The sequence below is a fragment of the Idiotropiscis lumnitzeri genome, chromosome 2 (genome assembly GCF_059441095.1).
Source record: "Idiotropiscis lumnitzeri isolate Australia: NSW breed Sydney's pygmy pipehorse chromosome 2, RoL_Ilum_1.0, whole genome shotgun sequence".
Lineage (NCBI taxonomy): Eukaryota > Metazoa > Chordata > Actinopteri > Syngnathiformes > Syngnathidae > Idiotropiscis > Idiotropiscis lumnitzeri.
Window position 1 is genome coordinate 32263928 of NC_142392.1, and position 21786 is coordinate 32285713.

Sequence of the window (21786 nt, forward strand, 5' to 3'; positions counted from 1 at the left end):
ATACAACTGTTCACATATTCCTGTTAATTGTTCTAAGTGTGTCTTGTTTCTATTGGAGGTTTATTATTGCTCTAAGTAGAGTTGCTGCCGCCAATCTCCCTGCGACCCAAGATGGATGAGTCTTGAGTTGAATACTTACGAATAGTTGGTACACTAAAAAAAATTCAGATTTATTTTACTTGGCTTGAGTGTGACGCTGCTTAGTTCAATTGTGGTGGTTACAATAGCAACCATCACGGCTGCCTGCGAAGTCGATCAACGCCAGCTGCTCCTCCACACACCGGCTTCCCTGATCGTCCCACGCCGTCTGCCGTGCTCCGTCGTTTCCTCCAACACAGTCTTTGTTTGGGCAGGTTTTTGACAGTGAACTAGCCAGTATACTAGTAGGCCAGTGAGGTATTGACTGTCTGTTTGCTTAGATTGGCTTGGCTTGACGCGCTGGCGGCTTTGCTACCTGTGATTGCTTTGCGATGTTATTCACCACAGAGTCCATGAGTATCTTGTTAAAAGGTTAGGTTTATTTATCAATCATCAATATTAAAATCAATCTAAAACACCATAAAGTTGCACACGCTCCGCCCAAGCGGTCAAAAACCTGTATGCCCTTTAAGTCCGTACCTGGGCATACCTTCTTCCTCTTCCCTTTTATATAATCAGTCAGAGCGCCACACAGTGCTCAACAAAAGTAATACACACACATTTGACCCCTATTTGGCGTCTACACTTATTATTTTTTTATTCCCCAGCCATTATTTTTGTATTTATTCAATTACTTCTTTTTGTATTTATTTAATTACTTCGACTTTTACCTGCTGGTACGCCGTCCGGTGTGCCCTGTGAATGTTATGATCCTCCAGCAGAACTGGAGGATTGAACAGGACTCTCCAAACGCAGACCCGGGAAAAAAGGTGGTGATACAAAGATATTTATTATCACAATATAGTCAGTGTAATCAGCGCGTCTCTCAGCAGCTGACGGCATGGCGCGAGACGATCGCTGGAGGAACGCCCACACAGCTGAAAAAACAAAAACACACGCGGCATGACCGCTTCAGCGCCCCCTTGTGCCGCTCGGCGAAACTACAAAGCTCCCGAATATTTTTTAGACCCGCGAAGCACTGAACCCGCGAAAGGTGAACCGCGAAGTAGCGGGGGTTCACTGTAATCAGTCAGAGCGCCACACAGTGCTCAACAAAGGTCATACACACATACATTTGACCCCTATTTGGCGTCTACACTCACTCAGTGGTGCGTAAGTGTGTTTCTGGATATTATTTGTCCAGCCGTGGTGTCATAAATGATGGTGTTTTGATGGGAATTCATTCAAGAAGGAGAAAGTAGGACTTCACTGAAGGCTCAGGTGTGACATGCACTGAAGTAACTTAAAAATTAAAAGTAAAAAAATTTCGATTGTTGAAGAATGTGCAAGCAAGAACTCAATCTGATCGAAATGTTGTTCTTTGACAAATGTTGAAAATAATGATATTTTCCAGGAGGTATATATTTTTTGTTGCTTATTCATTCAATTCTAAACTTATTTCAATATTTGAGTATTATTTTTCTTTCAATATGTAGTATATTTTGTCTTTGAAGTGTGGGTCCTTGCTGCCTTCCGGAGAGGCAGCCGAGCAAGGCTGGATTGGTGATGGAAAAGAACTGGTTCGAAAAAGATTTTATTCTCGTCACATGCTGATGTCAAAAGAAGTCTCCCCAAAAACATGTGCGTGTGTGCGCTCCGCGCGTGTGCGAGCCCCCTCTCAGACATTCCCTTCTTATAGGGAATGCCCAAATAGGACATGAATATCTAATTTTCCCTTGTTGCATATGCATTCCCATCCCGCTAGTCTTCGGGATTTCCGTCCAAAAGTCCCCCAGAGGGAGAGCAGATGCATCTCCCCGTTGATACGACCAGTCTACTCGTGACCACCTTAAATTACTTCCATACCCTGGAAGGTCACTGACCTGGCGAGAGAATTGCCCCCACCATAAACAATGCTCAGGCCTATTTTCTCTCAGGGCAGTATCTGGTTACATCGGAACTTCAGAACCAAGACTGGTCACTTCTGTGAGCTCCAGTCCCTTCATAGTTTCATAAAGAGAATTACTTCCCAGATCTATATTAGGCCATTTAAAAATACACGACTTTTTTTTCATTTATTTCAATTTATATTTAAGCTTGCTTATGTAATAATACAATATTTATTCAATTATTTTAATATGTAAAATTCTCAACAATTTAAACCTTTTTATTTCACACTTGAATATTTCTTAACAAATTTGTTCATTTGAATATGTATGCAATTTAAATTATTCCATCCCTCCAGGCATTTTCTGCCGCTCATCCGGGGTCGGGTAATTGAATTAATTTAATATATAAGTATTTTTTATATTTCAATATTTATTTCAAGATTAGGACTCTTCTCAATTAGTTCAATATTTATAAAATGTTTCTATATTTCTTATTAATTGCATTAAGTCTGTATGTCGTTGCTAATTTTACATTTTAATATTTCTCGATTTCATTATATAAGCAATCCAAAGTATAAAAAATATAATATAACATGAACAAAAATATTTGGTATATTTGAGAAAATTATAGTTTTTCCAAAGTGAGATTCTGCTTTGCAACAAACCCCAAACACTTGATAGAGCTCAACCTAGAAAGAGGTTTTAGCTAGTCAGAAATTTATTCAGAAAGCGAAATATTAAATGTATGTGAGGGGATATTTGAAGAGTTTGAGTTATGTTCAATGGACCATACATATATGAGCCAACCTAACACAGCGAGAAAACCAGCGCTGACTCCAGTCGCCATCAGATTGCCAACTCCTGACATTCCAAAACCTTTGAGAGAAACTGAGACGATTTGCGTTTCGCTTTCTGGTTCTTTTTATAGTTCAACTTCTAGTTCAGTTTTTCACCTTTTCACGGCGTAATGAAGGCCAGTTGAGCAAGTGGAACAAGTGATTTTATTGATGATTGTGGAAGGCACCGATTTCATAAGCACCGTTTCTTCTCACACCTTTTCCATTAGGTACGATTAAAAAGACAACTGAAAAGCATAACGTTAACAAATGTTGTTCCAGGCAAAGGCAATTAATTTCATTTACATGTTTGATGTAAACACACAAAAAAAAAATCATCATCACTCAGACACAATGGTTCTTCTGGCACTGACCCCATTGGCTTAGTGTCAATAAAAGAGCTTTGCAAAATTCAATATTTCATATTTTATTCAAAATCACATTTACATCTTACCACAAAGAGTCAGTTCCTTCAGTTTTTTGTTTTCTTTTTTTAAGCTTCAAGGATCGCTGCAATTATCACCAGCACAATCGTGTCTCTCAGCACTACGTTTAGTGAAGAATGTTTTAGCATAAACACTGCAACTGAATGGCTTGTCTCCACTGTGTGTTCTTGTGTGGCTTCGTAAATGCGACTTTTGAGAGAAACTCTTGGCACAAACTGAGCAGGAAAAAGGTTTTTCTCCAGTGTGTGTTCTTGTGTGATCTGTTAAAATTGACTTTACATTAAAGCTTTTGCCACAAACTGAGCAGGAAAAAGGTTTTTCACCACTGTGCTTTCTTGTGTGGCTTGTTAAATTTGATTTTAGAGAAAAGCTTTTACCACAAACCAAGCAGGAAAATGGTTTTTCTCCAGTGTGTGTTCTTGTGTGGATTGTTAAATGAGACTTATGCAGGAAGCTTTTGCCACAAACCGAGCAAGAAAAAGGGTTTTCACCACTGTGTGTTCTTGTGTGATATGTTAAACCTGCCTTTTGAGAGAAGCATTTTCCACAAACTGAGCAAGAAAAAGGTTTTTCTCCAGTGTGTGTTTTTGTGTGATCTGTTAAAATTGACTTTACATAAAAGCTTTTGTCACAAACTGAGCAGGAAAAAGATTTTTCTCCACTGTGTGTTCTTGTGTGCGTTTTTAAACTTGACTTTTGAGAGAAGCATTTTCCACAAACTGAGCATGAAAAAGATTTTTCTCCACTGTGAATTCTTGTGTGGATTGTTAAATCAAACTTTTGAGAGAAGCTTTTGCCACAAACTGAGCAGGAAAAAGGTTTTTCTCCAGTGTGCGTTCTTGTGTGGATTGTTAAATTTGCGTTTTGAGAGAAACTCTTGCCACAAACTGAGCAGGAAAAAGGTTTTTCTCCACTGTGTGTTCTTGTATGTTCTGTTAAATTTTCCTTTCGAGAGAAGCATTTTCCACAAACTGAGCAGGAAAAAGGTTTATCTCCACTGTGTGTTCTTGTGTGCGTTTTTAAACTTGACTTTTGAGAGAAACTCTTGCCACAAACTGAGCAGGAAAATGGTTTTTCTCCACTATGTGTTGCTGTATGCTTTCTTAAATTAGACTTTCCAGAGAAGCGTTTGCCACAAACTGAGCAGGAAAAAGGTTTTTCTCCAGTGTGTGTTCTTGTGTGTTCTGTTAAATTTCCCTTTTGAGAGAAGCATTTTCCACAAACTGAGCATGAAAAAGGTTTATCTCCACTGTGTGTTCTTGTGTGCGGTTTTAAAGACAACTTTGAAGTTAATGAGTCAGTGTGACATGCCCTTTCACCTTTGGCTTGCCCATCATCATCATCATCGTCGTCATGAGAGTCTGATAATGTGTCCTCATGATGTGCTTGTGATGGCCCCCAGTGGTCTTCATCACCTTCTGTTGTCACGTGATGACTTGAGCTGCTGCTTGGAGGCTCCGCCCCTCTGTTGTCCTCACTCTCATCCTTGTTTTCCTCGTCAGTCTTTATAGGGAGAACGTTCACTGGTGACTTGTTGATCTCCTCCTCCTCCTCCTCCTTTTTGATGTGAGTCAAGTCTGGCTCCTCTTTCACATAAAGGAGATCGTTTTCACTGACGTCTGCAGGACACAAAAAGACAAATTTGGTTTGGTCAAGTCAAACCTCAGGCGGCGACTTTGTCTTATTTTCTACCGTGCTACCTTGACTTGTGCCTGCCGCATACGGAGCAATGCGTGGACCCCAACTTGGACCGGACCATGGGGGCATTTCACAAAATTACGTCCTACGATGTTAACCTCCCTTTCGCAGCACAACTGTGATAAACGAGCATTTAAAAAGGAAGCACCTTGCGGCTGATGCCCAATTTCATTCCTGACATAGTCACAGACGTTTCTGGAATATGTATTCTAATTCAACTAAGATACACCAGAATATTTTAAGAGTTCACTGAATTATTTTGGAACTGCAATGATGCTTAACAGCCATAGGGTGTCAGTAATGAGTAACAAAGTAACACAAGACCTCCCACTGAGACATCATCATTGTTATTTGGATAAATTACCAGGAACTATGAGTTGTGGGGGTGATGCAAACCACCTGGGCCACAAGAACTTTATTACCAGGAACTAAATGTTCCTGGACTTGTAGGTAGAAAAGGGGGTTGTGACGTTCAGCCTTTTTGAGACCATAGTAAGACAAAGATGCAGATGCATTCCTTGCAGCATGCGCTTGTTCACTGATGAGATCCGTGCAAACCATTCAATGTATTTTAAATGTTTGGATGGGGTGAAACGATGCACACGTGCACAAAACAGTGCAGGGCCACCCGAGGTTCATTGACTCTCACCCGACCAAGCCAGTAGAAAGTTCATAAATAAATAAGACCAATACGTACTTCATTTGAAAAAAAAAAAAAAATAATATTTTGTGTTTTATTCACTAAAATTGATCAACCGCCATTGACGTTTTCGCGGCAGTGTGCACATTTTTAGAGTCAGGCGGAATTCCTTCCGTAAGGAATTGCTTGAACAAAATATAAAAACCAGAAAATGTTATTTTGTTATTTTAAATGTAAATTTTATACTGGAAAAACATGGAGTTTACCCCCACTATTGGTTATTCTTTGGCATTTATTGTCTGCACTGATTTCATTTGGCATAAACAAATGATCAGCAAACCGGCAAGTAAAAGGCAATATTTAAAAATAAAACGGCAATAACCTTGAACGATTTCCCCAAACAACTTAATGTTGTGATGCATATTTCTAATGAAAGAAAGTCGTTCTATACAAAGCAAATGAGAGTAAGACGTGTACAAACCTGCTTCGAGTGGCACAACACGAGGCTGGTTGCAAACCTCGTCAGGCAGTTGAAGATGTTGCTCGTTCTCTTCTTTTATTCCACAAAGTTCCTCTTTGTACTTGGGTGTCGTTCTTTCACACATTTTCAAATGATAATTCCAAAAAATCCGCACTTGATCTCTGCTTGGCGATGAGTCATGTGCCTCTTTTCGTTAGCGGCTAGCAAGCTAACAAGCTAAGCTAACTACGCCGAAAAGCATCAACGCGCGAAGATGAGGTTATCGGGACACAAAGACTCAATGAATTATGTCGTAGTCCTTTAGAGTAGCACTGGACATCATTTGAGAAAATTACAGTCAGTTCCACACAAAATCAGAAGAATTTAGCGGTGGGTGTTTTTGTTCCGGTGTGGACCTGGTCGAGGTCCTTCGGTAGCTGCGCGCTTGCTAATGACGTCATGCTTTCAGCACGTATTTTTCAAATATCTTTCTTTGCCTCTGTGTTTGTTTTTACCCCTGGCTGTTCTATTTTAATATATATATGATATAATATTTTAATTCGGTTGATAAAAAAAATGTAACAAAATAATTAAAATAACACCACAAAAGCGAGTCAGCTCCGACGTCACTTCCCCCCTATGCCCGGAGAAGCCGCTGCTGGAACAGCACTGGGACGTTTACGTTTCTCCTACCGAACTTGCAACAATGCTGCGGTTCTCTCGGGCTGCAAGATTGTATGAATATAATGTCGGCATATACTCGCAGTGCCTCTCAATTATTTCACGCCCGCCCCTACCAAGAAGAAAAAGATTCGCCCCCCCCCACAACCAATTTTTTTCTGTCTTTGTATATTGAGATTAGATTGTCAATAAAATATCCCTTAACTAACCTAAATTGATAAGAAATATAATTTTGAGAACTATTATAGTGAGTATCTCGAAGCTCAGTACTCTGTTGTGCAAATATTGATGAGATGACAAATATTTGTCATGTCATGTCATTATCCTCACCGCTTATCCTGAACAGGGTCGCGGGAGGGTACTGGAGCCTATCCCAGCTGACTTCGGGCGAAAGGCGCACTACACCCTGAACTGGTCGCCAGCCAGTCACAGGGCAGACATAGACACCGTCACTGAGTGGGAAATGAACCCACGTTGCCTGCACACAACTCAGGCGAGTGTACCACTCCACCATCAGTGACATGATAAATATTTACGAATACGTTTTTTGCCAAAAACTTTATTAACATTAACAAACACAGTTATTAATACGTACATAATATAGAAAAGACAAAAAGAAGAGCCAGGGGGATTTTAAACAAAAATTCTATATGAATAACATAAAGCAACAGCTTTAGTATTGTTGGAGTTGAGTCACCGTGGAAATGAGAAGTATTTAGTAAATCAACTTTTAAAAGCCAAACTTACGCCAATGCGTGTTCGGTTTTTGTACTCAAGAAGAAAAGGGTCAAATAAAGACTCAACAACTGATTAGAGTTCCGATATTTAGTTTCTTCCATTTCTGGAGTTCAGGAAATAGTACAAAGACAGATATCTGGGTGGCTTTTTCTTAATCTCACGAGAAACTGCACTCGGGCGAGCACAGTCAAAAAATGTGCACCATCTTTCAGCCCAGCTTCAGTTTTTATAGGAGTTTTTTATGTCAAGAGTAATGTAGGTTGAATCGGTTGAATCGGTCGTCCTCGCTCCCTCCCACGGCACGGGTCCACGTCCAAGGGAAGGTCCTCCCCAGGTTAGTCATCGTCTGGATAGTTGATTCCCATCTGGTCCCCAAGACTGGCACGCCAAGGCTGGCCTTCTCCGGCTGGCAGTCTCTCCGTCTCTCTCTTCGCTGGCATTCCTCTGTAATCTTGTCGATGTGCATGTGTATGTGTGTATGTGCACGTGTATGTGCAGGTGTAAGTACGTGCCTGTGTGTATGCATGCGTGTTCATGTGTTCCGATCTCCAATTGTTATGTCTTTCGGAATGTATTTTTGCGATAGTGTCTATGTGACACCTCTAGTGCCAAATTTGGTATGTTTGCATCTCTACAGCCAATGTGGAGAATGAGCGTCGTATTAGATCATGAAGTGCTGTGAATGCAAGTCATGGAAATGCTATGTGTGCAAATTTGTTCTCACTACCCAAAATTTCAATTAAGTTCACACATTTAAACTAAGTACTATAAATTTAGCATATGAGAGAAATATAATAAATCAGAAAACAGGACTACAATCCCAGTTATTCTTGTGACCCGTGCTTCTACTTTCATCTGATAAATGCTTTTTGTTTCATCAATGTTTAACATATTCCGTAAATAAGAACCTGCTAAATTAAATAATTGACCTTCTGTCCCGTAAGTGTTTAAAATAATGCCAGCAATCATAATACAATCCTTCATTTACCATTGCAGTCGTCTTATCATTGCAGTTGTCAGGGTCGCCGGTCGGCGAGGAGGAGGTGGACCCAGAATGCGAGGAAGCTGGAGAAGGTGTAACTTAAGCAATTTATTCGGGGACCAAAATAATGACAGACAACGGGGCAGGGTGCAAAATAAGAAAGGCGAACTTAACGTGGCTAAGGAGCAAGGACAGGGACAAATGCTAGGGGGCGAGAGCGGGGGCGAGAGCGGGGGCGAGAGCGGGGGCGAGAGCGGGGGCGAGAGCGGGGGCGTGATCAGAGAGCGGTCGTGACAGTCCGTAACCGAGCAATGCACCACCAATGAGTTGTCGGAGTGAGGTGTTCAAATAGTCCAGTAATTAGGGGAGCAGATGGGCATCAGGTGTGTGAGGGTAACGGGGAACAGGTGCGTGGCTGGTGGGGAACGAGTGCTGGAGGGAACGTCCCACTCAGCTGACTAAATAAACAGAATGAGCACATGGCAGGAAGGTGAAGAAAATAATAACAAAAACACTGACATGACCGACACGGGTTATGACAGCAGTATTTTTTATCATTGCAGCATTTTATTAATTTTCCCTCTGTACCATAGACAGACATTCGGAGTGTTTCCTTACACTTGTAAATGTTGTGGGATGTAAGTGTGTATATACACATGGGGATTTGTGTGTTTACGTATATACTGTGTATATTCGCATAGGTTTGCTTTTTCTGAATGTCTGCTGCTAATGTTATACATTAACGGCCACATTGCACCGCCGCCTCGGTGTGATCTATATCTTTGCTGCTGTAACACTGCAAATTTCCCCATTGTGTGACTATTAAAGGACATCTTTATCGTTATCTTTAAAAACCTTGTGTTGGTGCTTGCAAAATAATTTTCCATAAGATTAAGATTGAACAAAATGGTGAAACAAAAATTTAAAAAGTAAATACTGTAACTATTAAACATTGAATACTAAATTATTCCTAAAACAGATCAATGAATCTTGAAATTAATAGTGAATTATTGTAGTTTAATAAATACTGAAACGAATAATGAAATATTACAGTACTTTGAATAAATACCGAAATCATTTTCAAACACAATAACAGTTAAGTAATAAAAGAGTGACATATTTTTATTTAAAATTCGCAATCACATCACAACCTGGTGAAAAACCCTGTAAAAAGGCAAATATGTTGACATAAAGTATCACTTTATCATGTCAACTGTTAGAGAAATAGAGAAATACATTTGGAATACTATCCAACCAACAACATGGTGTCAGATGTGAAAACAAAACCAGCAACAAAAGTAAAATTCAATACATCTCTCAAGTTCATATTTGGGAACTAAAATGTTTCTTCATGTGCATCTTGGGTTTTTCTCTATGTTTAGAAGAAGATAACGATGATTTGCATCGCAAATGGCGACATCTGTCGGTGAGTTGGTGACAGTGCTCCACAAAGCCAGCAGCCAATCAAATCACAGCGGGGTGTGTCCTGTTCTTCGGTTTTCGTGCCGAACCGACTGCCATTTTCTCGGAGGAAATTCTTTCAGTGCGACTCTGAAAAGACGACGCCATCTTTCATTCGTCTCGTTGAACAAAGAGAAGCTCACGAGTTATCGCCAAGCAGAGATCAAGTGCGGATTTGTTGAGATTGGCGTTTGAAAATGTGTGAAAGAACGACACCCAAGTTCAAAGAGGAACTTTGTGGAATAAAAGAAGAGAACGAGCAACATCATCAACTGCTGGTCGAAGTTTGCAACCAGCCTCGTGTTGTGCCACTCAAAGCAGGTTTGTACACGTTTTACTCTCATTTGCTTTGTAAAGAACGACTTTCTATCGTTAAAAATATGCATCACAACATTAGGTTGTTTGGGGAAATCGTTCAAGGTTATTGCCGTTTTATTTTTAAATATTGCCTTTTACTTGTCGGTTTGCTGAACATTTGTTTATTCCAAATGAAATCAGTGCAGAAAATAAATGCCAAAGAATAACCATTAGTGGGGGGTAAACTCCGTGTTTTTTTTCCCAGTTTAAAATTTGAACTGATTATTTAACATTTTACATATTCCAGTTTTTATACGTTGTGAAAGAAATTAAGTTTGTCATGTCTCAAAACTATACTGACAGATGTAGTGTATTTTTATATCCACTGTTGGAGTTGAGCCACCGAGAAAATGAGAAACATTTAGTAAATGAATCTTCAAAGCCAAACTTACTCCAATACATGTTCGTTTTTTGTACTCAAGAAGAAAAGGGTCAAATAAAGACTCAACAACAACTGATTAGAGTTGAGATATTTTAGTTTCTTCGATTTCTGGAGTTCAGGAAATAGTACAAATACAGATATCTGGGCGGCTTTTTCTTAATCTGACGAGAAACTGTACTCAGACGAGTCCAATCGAAAAATGGCGCGCTGATCTCAGCCCAGCCTCACATTTTATAGGTTTTCTATGTCAAGGGTCATGTAGGTTGAATCGGTCGTCCTTGCTCCTTCTCCCGTCCACGTTCCACGTCCAAGGCTGACCTTCTCAGGCAGGCGGCAGTCTCTCCGTCTCTCATTCCCCTGTAATCTCGTCAGTGTACAGATTGTGTGGTGTATGTTTTCCCAGATGAAATTGTTATGTTTTTGGTGTTCTTGATAGTGTCCCTGTGACGTCCTCCCCTGCCCAACTTGATATGTTTGAATCTTCGATGGCCTATGTGGAGAATGTGTTTAGTCGTATTTGTCCATGAAGTGCTATCTGGTTTGTCATCAGTTTAACCTGAGCAGACTGAATCTGTTCTGAATGAGAGTGTGGGTCATGAAAATACTATGTGTGCAATTTTGAGGTCTTACATTTAAACTAAGTCATATCAATTTAGCATATGAATGCATCAGTGAACACCATGACTACAATCCCAGTCAATCTTATCGATGCACTATCCTTCTACTTTCATTTGATAAATGCTTTTTGTTTAATCAATGTTTAACATATTCAGTAACTATGAACCTGCTAAATTAAATAATTGACCTTCTGTCCCGGAAGTGTTTAAAATAATGCAAGCAATCATAATACAATCCTTCAATATTCATGTCAGGTGTGGCCATTCCCTATAACAGGGGTCTCAAACTCGCGGGCCATTTGCGGCCCGCGCGATGATAGTTTGCGGCCCCCGCCTTATTATGAAAGTTTAATGTTCGTGCGGCCCGCGAATTTGATATGACTGGCACTTTACAGGATTGTAATTTTTTTTTCGATGTTTTAGTAAGGGTTTGATTGATGAATGTTCGGATTTTGTGGCGTCTGAAAATTACTTCCGGTTTTTATTTAGTGAGCAGGCTGGTTGAAAACTTTATCGAAATATAAACTGAGTTTTTATTATTTACTTTTGTTCGTGGCTCAGCTATGCGAAAGGAAGCGCTGCCAGGTCTCTAGCAGCAAGATGTAGGCATGAGAAGCCATGTTCAGAAGATCAGTTCATGTTCAATGTTCCACTCATGTTCATGACAATTCATGTTCAGAAGAAGATTAAAGAACTGTGAAGACAGACATTTGACTCATTATTATTATTTATTACGGATTAATTTTCTTATTAATTTCTTATTTATTTTCTTATTAATTGCTTATTTATTTTTAAATTCTATTTTGTGTTAAAAAATAAAAATAAAGACATTTGAGAAGATTAGATTTTTTAAATTTTTTTCTTGCGGAAAACCTGATGCGGCCCAGCCTCACCCAGAGTCTGCCTCTAGTGGCCCCCAGGTAAATTTAGTTTGAGACCCCTGCCCAATAAGAAGGGAACGTCGGCGAGAAGGGTACACCTTTCCCTTTTTTCTTTTTGGGGAGACTTCTTTTGACATCAGCATGTGACGAGAATAAAATCTCTTTCTAACCAAAATGACTGTGTCAGAGAATTTTTTTCCATCACCAATTCTGCCATGCTCGGCGACCTGTCCGGAGGGAAGCTGAGCCAGACCCACACATCAACAACAAAATATAGCACATTTTTGGCGTCACAAACAGGATTCTTGCTCCATTGAGGGTCTCAGGGTGCTGGGGCGCAGGCGTTCAACAGCCGGCCGGCTGAACTTTCGGTGAGATGCTTTTACTCACAATGGGTGTTGTGCGCCTGTGTCCAAGCGGTCGGGGCTTTTGGGGTCGTTAAAGAGAGCTTGTGCGTGTGGGTCTGCTGGCTGGTTGGTCATGGAAAATGTCCCTGTGTTAGTTTCAATTATTGTTTAAACAAGAGGCCTCTATAAATGATTAAAAAAATTATGATGGGAACTCAGTAAATGGGGACGAGTGTGGGAGAAATGTGCAGAAGATAAAGAAAAGAAAGGTCTAGTGGTTAAAGAGATGAGAAATAAGAAGTGTACAATTATAGCTATAGACAACATAGTCGTGAGTAAGCTCAGTTTGAGCACAGACCCTGGCCAGGGTGTAAATTTTAGCAGGAAAATTATGAACTGGAAATAGAAATAATGAAGAGAAGCGCGCTTCCACGTATCGTATTGGGCACTTTGTGGCATGGAACACAGTAAGGATCGAGGCGTACCGTTGTGTGGAGGCCCTGGAGCTGAGCCGACGGTTTCGCTGGTACGTAGCAAGAGTAATGCATTAAGTCTGGGCCGGTTCGACTCCGCTGTTCAGATACGTACCCTGTGATTACTCGTGTTCTGGTAAAGGCCACGCAAAATCAAAAACCTGGCTACCATCTACTGTGGGACCAGGAAGTCAGGCAGCCCCCACGCAGGAGATAAGGGGTGATAGTTATAAACCAGTTCCAGTCCCTCCTTTGTAGAAAGAATTGCCCCTTCTAAAACCCAAATGTGATTGCATTAATATTCAGTTTTATCAGTTCAACTAATGCGTTTTCGTCCTAGTGTGCATTGAAAGATGCAGCATAAAAAATGTTTAAAAATTTGGATAATAACTAAAGCAAAATTAGAATGAGAAAGATAATTGGCTACATAATCATTGGGGTGAAATTAATCTTCATTGCAAGAAGCGGTGATTTAAATAGAGAAATCTAAGATCATAAAAGGATTAATGCATGTTCCGTGGAATGTGATTTGTCAACACAGAAACGCCCTGAGTCAAGTCAAGTCAAGTCAATTTTATTTGTATAGCCCTTAATCACAGACAGTCTCAAAGGGCTTTACATAGCCACAATCGACATCCCCGATCTTAACCCCCAGGAGGGCAAGGAAAAACTCACAAAACCTCATTAGGGGAAAAGTGAGCAACCTTGAGAAGGGACCACAGATGGGGGAATCCCCCTTCCAGGATGACCAGGCTGCAATGGATGCCAACTGGGCAACATTTGACACATACAATGATGCTATGCAATAATAGATGAGATAATATAAGAGTCAATTGAATGAAGTGCTGCAGGAAGATGACTTCAGTGGAGTGGGTCCTCATCCAGGGCCGTAATATCCATGGCAGCATTTTGCTATATTGTTTCTACTGTGCTACCTTTGACTTGTGCCTGCCGCACATGGAGCAATGTGTGCAACCCCGATTTGGACCGGACCATGGGGGCATTTCACAAAATTACGTCCTACGATGTAAACCTCCCTTTAGCAGCACAACTGTGATAAACGAGCATTTAAATAGGAAGCACGTTGCGGCTGATGCCAGATTTAATTCCTGACATAGTCACAGACGTTTCTGGAAGCGAGCTGAAGTTAGCACACACAGGCTATTGTGTGCATCTGATGGAACACCTGTTGTGGGACCCTAACTTATTAATGGGGGCCACTGGGGGCCATCGCAACATCATGTCATTGATAAAATAGGAATCGTTCAAGTGAAATATGTTTACAAGTATTTCTTTTTGCACATAGAGATAGTTTCATCGTGGGTACTTACTGTATTTTCACGACCATAAGGCGCACTTCAAAGTCCTAAATCTTCCCCAAAACAAGCGAGACGTCTTGTAATGTGACACGCCAATTATATGGACTGAGAAACTCTCTCGACCATGGGCTTGTTCCCCTTGAGGTATTTCAGAGGGCATTTTAGCACACACTGCTGGCCAAAGTCTGAGACATCTATGCTTCAAATTGACTGTGACATAAACATTATGTGAATACGTTCTTTGGCTGATGGTGCAGGAGAAAGCGGGACAAAAGGGCAGCTGTACACGATGTTGTAGTCTGTCTTATCATTCGTGTTATTGCAAGCAAGATACATCACAGGTTTAGACAACAGACTGCAAAAAATAAATAAAAACACACTGCCCAAAGCACACCACTCACATTTCTCTAACCAGCCATCTGATTGCCTGAGGCTCCCAGAATGCATCAGTACTGTTTTTGTGTTGTTTTTATTTCTTATGGGGATATGAATGGCATGAGAGATGCATGTTTTGTGATAATTTTATTTCTTTGTTTCATTGTTTGCTTGTAAGCTGTTCAGAGATATTTTTGGTTTTGATTTGAAACCATGACTCTATGGTTCGGTGACCAGTGAAATCCCTCCCCTAAGGTTGTAGATTAAATGTGTTGCCATGACATCTCTCATTGGTTTGAGGAACCGCTGCTGGCATGCGCGTATGGCAAGCCCTTGAAGCATTTATTCCATATCCTTGATATCAGACATTTGTGTATTTCGCTCGTGCAGTCTTTTCCAGCACTAGTTATACATTTCGCCACACTAGTGATGCCCGTTGCCGTACTAGTTGCCCAGAAACTCTGACAAGTGACTCATTTTTAGCGACTAGTGAGTCTTTTGTTCAACTAGTGCTGACAGATATCTAACTTGTGACACCGAGATAGGCACTATTAGTGCCAAATTCCCAGCTAGTTATCTTTTTGAGGCTCTAGCGGCCCACTGTCCCAAACTAGTAATGTTCAAAGTATTACTCGTGACTTATGATCGCCTGCACTAGACAACTAGTTGGAAATTAAATACCCACTAGTTAACTAGTGAAAGATAAACATCAACTAGTTCACTAGTGAAAGACCCTTGAAGTCTTGATATTTAACTACAGGGTCCAAAAAAATACTTGTAAACTAGTGATGCCTCAAATATCCACTAGTTACACGAGTGAAAGATTTTGACTGAACTAGTTGCACTAGTGAGTTCCAAAATGTTCACTTGTAGAACTAGTGGATGCCAACCTGCTCACTGGTTAACTGGTGAAATTGTCTTTTTGGATTAACTAGTAAAATAGTTAAGTCCAAATTTCCACTCGTAGAACTAGTGAAACACAAATTCCTCACTAGTTACGCTAAATGCTAATGAGGAGGCGGGAAAGTACCATGAGTGTACGCCTCCTATTGGCTCTCTGATCGGAGCTCCACCCAGCAAAAAATTAACCCTGTAAAGCCTGATTCCGAGTGTCCACATTTTTTTTACTGCCGGTTGCTTGGTATCTATGCAGAATAAAACTATTTTTTCTCAGGGAATGGCTCTCTCGGGGATGTATATTTATTATTTACACGGACATAAGGGGTAATAGTACTGCTAAAAATTCACTCCTATCCACTTTTGGTATACGAAATAAAAGGAATGCAGTGTATTGCAGAAGTCCTGCCGAGTGGTCTAAGGCGCCGCGTTCCGGTCCCAGTCTCCCCAGGAGGCCTGGGTTCGAACCTCGAATTTCCCCATTGTGGGACTACTAAAGGGAATCTTAATCAATTAATTCTGCCTTCACGAGGATGTGATTTTTCGAATGTTGAATCTGTTCAAAGTTGATGCGTATTTGTAAAAGATGCTGTAATCTGTATTGTGGATGTATAAATGCATATGCATATGCATATATATATATATATATATATATATATATATGGATTTGGGAGAACAGCATATATAATATAAAACTTGATGACGTCACCCTAGGCTCGTCTCCAATGATTGATTGTCGTGGAAAAACAACGGAAGTAAATACAAAAACACAATCTTCTTACCTTGTTATTTTCAATAAATGAATGTGTGTGCATTTAGAGGTTTCTACAATCTTTACTGATTGTGTTTTGTTTTTTAAGATGGAAGATGTGACCGAGCAGGTTCGATGTTGGAGGAAATATTAGTTGTGGTTTCACCACTTAATTTCAGACAATGCATATCCAGAATATAGTTGAAAAATATTTTATTGTAAACATAAGATACATGAAATATATAATGAATTTAACCATTAATAAATGGTTAATTAATCAAGATTTCGGGAGGAAGTTGAGTCTCTCCCCCTCTTGATGTTCTTTCTGTTACTCTCCAGCTTCTATGAACAGTATCGCGCTGCAGAAGAAGCGCCGTCAGAAGGGTCCGAATGGAGCTGCTCATCTGCTGTGGGGTCTCCAAGCAGTCAGGACCGATAGTTTGTCCAGTAACATATAGCGCAACCTTATTTATAATACACAGTTACAAAGGAATACGAATACTGCGTGTAATGAAGGCAAGAAAATAATTCAAATATACAAACGCAGCTAGCAAACGATAGAGTGATTATGTTCCAACGTTAATTGAACTCTTGTTCCTACCCTATTAGCTTGTGAGCAATGAACAAACGACACCGTGAAGCCAAAATGTGAGCGTCAGATGCGCGTAAAACTTCATCTTTTGCAGTTCAATCGCTATAAAACTACCAGCTGCAGATTTCAGAAAGTCCTGCCAACATGAAGCTGCTCTCGGCGGCGACTGTGAGCGTTGAACTGCCGCCATCCACGATCAAAACCGGGCACCGACGTCTCCGAAATCGTTGAAGCAAGTTTTTAAGTAGGGCTTATCTTGATAAATTGACCCCACATTTGATGTTTACACCACTACTTTGTCGCCTAAAATAATCGTAAAATCAAATGTTGTATCACAATAGAGTAATATTTACAAAAACATTGCAATACCTCTGAAGGTTTTCTCTTCGGCTTATGTCGCTGGTTGGCATATTATGTATCGTGATTGGCTGTCCGAAGAACAAACGTCATGTCGGAGGAATCCTGGGTAATGGAGGATAGTGACAAGACGTCCGTTGAAAAAATGTTGAAAAGCCTTGCCGAGGGATGCCATTTGAGTATTGATTCTATGGCCTTGAGTAGGGCTGGGCGATATGACCTAAAATCAATATCGCGATAAATTGGGCAATTTTACCTCAATAACGATAAATGTGCGATAAATTCCCCCTGAGGACCAAAATCAAAATAAATGCAGGAAATGCATATTAACGGCTTTTTTTATTGACCAACTGGTACACATTAGTTTAAATGAAAAATAAAAGTACAAAAATCATTTGAATAAACATTCAAAATAGCTTGCTTTGCATGACTTGAACAATGTCACCAAGAACAGGAGAAAAAGGGTACCTCTCACAAAATCTTTTTCTGCAATATTGTGCTGAGATGCTGTAATGCCATTTGCATAGGCCTAAATTTGTGTAAAGGTATTTTGTAAACAATATAAATAATGCCATGTGCAAAGGAGCTAGTCGCCTGTAAACAAAATGCGAACTAAAATGAAAAAAATGTCAATGGAATGCCAGTGCCAAATAAACAAGTGTGCTTCATCAGGAAAATGTGCCGTCTCGAGTGGTGCGCGGTCGCTACTTGTCGTCTACGTCATGCACGGTCAGGCTCAAACAGGGATCCATGTTGCGACTCGACCACAAGTCGGATGTGGATGCAAAATGCTCGACATGTCTACGCTCCCGTCCCGATGTTGTCCATATAAGGAAGTGCTGTTTGCGACAAATATTTCCGTGCCTCTTGTCGGCTACGTTCATGAGGCGTTTAAATCCTGTGCGCTCCACTGTAACTAGAGGAGCTCTATCTTTAGCTATGTGCTAGGCTATCGCGTCCACCTCTGAGACGTTCTCTCGTATGGTGTCGCCTCCGTTATGGGCTGTTGTCACTTGTCGAACCTTGCTCCTCACTTTGAACTTTTAGCACAAGCTCCAAGTCAACAGCATGATTGTGTTGGGGTGGTGAAAAAGAAAAGGTTGGACGCGCTGTTTCAGGTGCTTACGACGCACTTTGTAGTTCATGTTCTTTTGCTCAAACATTGTCTTAATGGAACCCAAAACATTTCCAAACGACAGATGTCGAATTTCTTTTCGGGACAAGCGCGACAGGAACAATTTCAACTAACGTTACTTCGTCTGCAGCCGTGTCAGCCGCTTCAGGATTTGAATCGCCAGCATCGAACGCGTCTTCTGTTTACATTCTTCTACAGCGAATGAGTCACGTGACTAGATGCGTTGTAGCCGTCTTAAAGAGGCATGAACATCGCCGCAGACAGAAAAGACTTCCTTTTTTAGACACCGAATTTACCGACAAGGGCAAAATTATGTCGGTCACTGTAATACATTTCGGTAACGGTAAATTTTCGGTTTATCGCCCAGCCCTAGCCTTGAGCATGCATTTCACACTAGTCCGCCAGAGCATTTAGGGGTTTACATGTTCACTAGTAAGATACAAAAATGAGCTTACTAGTGGATCATGTAAGCTGAAAAAAAAGCCCACTCGTTCACTAGTAAGATATTTTAGCTTACTTGTTCACACGTAAGCTCAGAAATGCCCATCACATGTTAACTAGTAAGCTAAAAAATGAGCTTACTAGTGAACTAGAGGGCATTTGTATCATACGTGTTAACTAGTAAGCTAAAAAAAACTAGTGGGCATTTTTATCTTACATGTTAACGAGTAAGATACAAAAATGAGCTTACTAGTGAACTAGTGGGCGTTTTTATCTTACATGTTAACTAGTAAGATACAAAAATGAGCTTACTAGTGAGCTCAAAAAATGCACACTAGTTCACCCGTAAGCTAAAAACTGCCCACTCGTTACTAGCATACTAGTTAACATCTAATGGCCATTTTTTAGTTTACATGTTAACTAGTAAGCGCTAAAATAAGGTTACTAGTGAACTAGTGCGCATTTTTTTTAGCTCATGGGGATCAGTAGGAAAGAATGCAATGGTTTCCTATTGGCGGTCCATTTCAAATTAATATAATCTAACCAGTCACTGCTCATGATTTTGGTATACGGTAGTCTGAAATTAGTGACATATGATGACTGTATTTTATATTATGTAATATTTAATAGCTTAATATTTACTACACAGAAAGTATTGTACATGTTTTCTCTTTTATATAACTACATACCTATTTTTTTACACCCGCCTGCATATGGAGAGGGAGAGAGAGTAAGATTAATCATAAGTAGGATGTGTTTTTATACAATCACTCTTTTCATAACAGGTATGACGGGCCGGGCTCTTAAGGGTTAAAGCGTCAAGAGATCTCATCTAGATATTGACCAATCAAAGTACTTGTCCCGCCTGCTTCATTTGAATGCAGTTCACTAGTGAACATGTTGGTGTATGAGTCATTTTAGAGACAACAATGGTCACATATTTCATTTTACATGTTGTCTAGTAAGGGCCAAATGTCCACTAGTGACACTAGTTAAGCTTTTTCCTGGCCTTACTCGCTGACTTGTCAGATTCTCAAATGCTCACTAGCTCACTAGTAAGGCATAACATGTCCACTAGTCACACTGCCAACCTTACTAGCTGACTAGTGAGGTTCAAAATGTGAACTAGTTTCCTAGTAAATGCAAAGATAGCCACTGGTTAGTCTAATTTTTACCCCACTCGTTAACTTGTGAAACACATGTTTTCATTCTAGTGAACTAGTTGAGTCCACAATGAGTCACTCGTTAATGAGTGACACTGATGTTTATTTAACTAGCTAACAAGTAGAAGGAATTTTGTCTCACTTGTCAGACACAGAAAAGAACCTGTGCAAGATTTGACTGAACATGTTTGAATTTTATCCTACATGTTGGCCTTTTATTTTTACTTGTTAAAGGTTATGCATCACGAGTGATGCATTGTGCACAACAAATATCTAACATGTGGGGATTTTTGGTATACTAGCTAATGTTTTTGCATACTAGCTGGCATTTATATCATACTAGTTAACCAACATTGCTTACTAGTGGATATGTGTGCACAACTTGTGAACTTGTATCGTTGTAACTGGGAAACAAATCAACTTCTCAAATTTGATGATTTCACAAGTTAACTTGTTGTGTGCCCATGTCACCTAGTGCGCAATTTTGTCATCCACTTGTGAACTATTTATGTGAAAATAATTGTCACTTGTTTGCTCGTGACTCACTTTGAACCCAAATACTTTACTAGTTAGAATACATGAGCTTTACAAGTTAACAAGAGAGGTCAAAATGAGCACAACTAGTGTAACTAGTGGATATCTCAGCATGTACTAGTTTACTAGTTAATATTTTGAGCCTCTCTAGTGAACTTGGAAGGCCAAAATAGATTGCAAGCCTTTAAGTAGTTTGGCTTCATGCATTCACTCGTCAACATGTAGCCCATGAGAGGCAGCTGCTAGTTAACTAGCTGCAGTTCCCCAGGAACACTTGTCAACTTGTATAAACCATGTGCAAATAAATTGGGTGGGACAATGACAAAATCTGAATTCTGATTCGTGTATTTAACTGTAGAGCCAATAGTAATCCTGGATGCACACATCTGCCCCACCTTCTCATTAGTTTTTTGTGTAACTAGTTGACTAGTGAGCATCATCATCATATCTTATCACTCCATACTGATAGCCATTGACGAGCGGTGTTATTTGCTAGCTTAAGGTCATTGTCTGTGCACGGGCTGCTCAGGCGACAATCCTGGAGAATGTGGGCCATCGTTTGGTTGGGGTTTCCGCACGGGCAGTCAGCGCTGTTCTTGAGGCCCCACTTGACTAGGTTATCCCCAGTCTTGCCAACCTTGGCTCGTGCGCGGTTGAGCGTGGCCCAGTGACGTCTTGGGAGGTCTTTTCCCGCAGACAGGCTCTCGCAGATATCGGGTAGAGCCTCGTTTGGGTTGTCGCTATCGGTACGTCTCCAGGTTCTGAGTCGGAAGCTTGGGGCTGTCGTCGCGCCGAGTCCGTCGATAGTGACGAAGCTCTTCCTAGACACGAGGCGCCTCTGCTCCTCCTGGTGTCCATGTAGTGGATGGCGTGGATCTTTTTGCTGCCTATCCCTCTCTGCCTTTGAGATTGCAAGGCGGCGGATGTTGGGCGGTGCGATGCCAGTCAATCTATAGAGTGCTGGTAAGGGCGTGGCTCTCAGGCTGCCCGTGACGACTCGGCAGGCCTTGTTGAGCTCTACGTCGACCTTTGCGGCATGCACAGAGCGGGCCCATACTGCTGCGCAGTACTCTGCAGTCGAGTAGCATAGTGCCATCGCTGTCGGTTTTGGACCTCACTAGTTGAACTTTCCATCCATCTTCTATACCGCTTCTCCTCACTAGGGTCGCGGGGGGTGCTGGAGCCTATCCCAGCTATCTTGGGGCAGTAGGCGGGGGACACCCTGAACTGGTTGCCAGCCAATTGCAGGGCACACA

The 21786-nt window shown here is 40.8% G+C and overlaps 1 protein-coding gene across 1 annotated transcript; it reads right to left on the reverse strand.

Moving 5' to 3' along the window:
• Positions 1-205: 205 nt before the first annotated feature.
• Positions 206-21626, reverse strand: LOC148342331 (uncharacterized). Its single transcript, XM_088288138.1, has 3 exons — positions 21049-21626; positions 3408-4507; positions 206-339 (listed from the first exon to the last, which is right to left on the reverse strand). Exons 1-3 carry the CDS (start codon positions 21624-21626, stop codon positions 206-208), a joined length of 1812 nt encoding a protein of 603 aa, XP_088144264.1.
• Between the last annotated feature and the right edge of the window lie 160 nt (positions 21627-21786).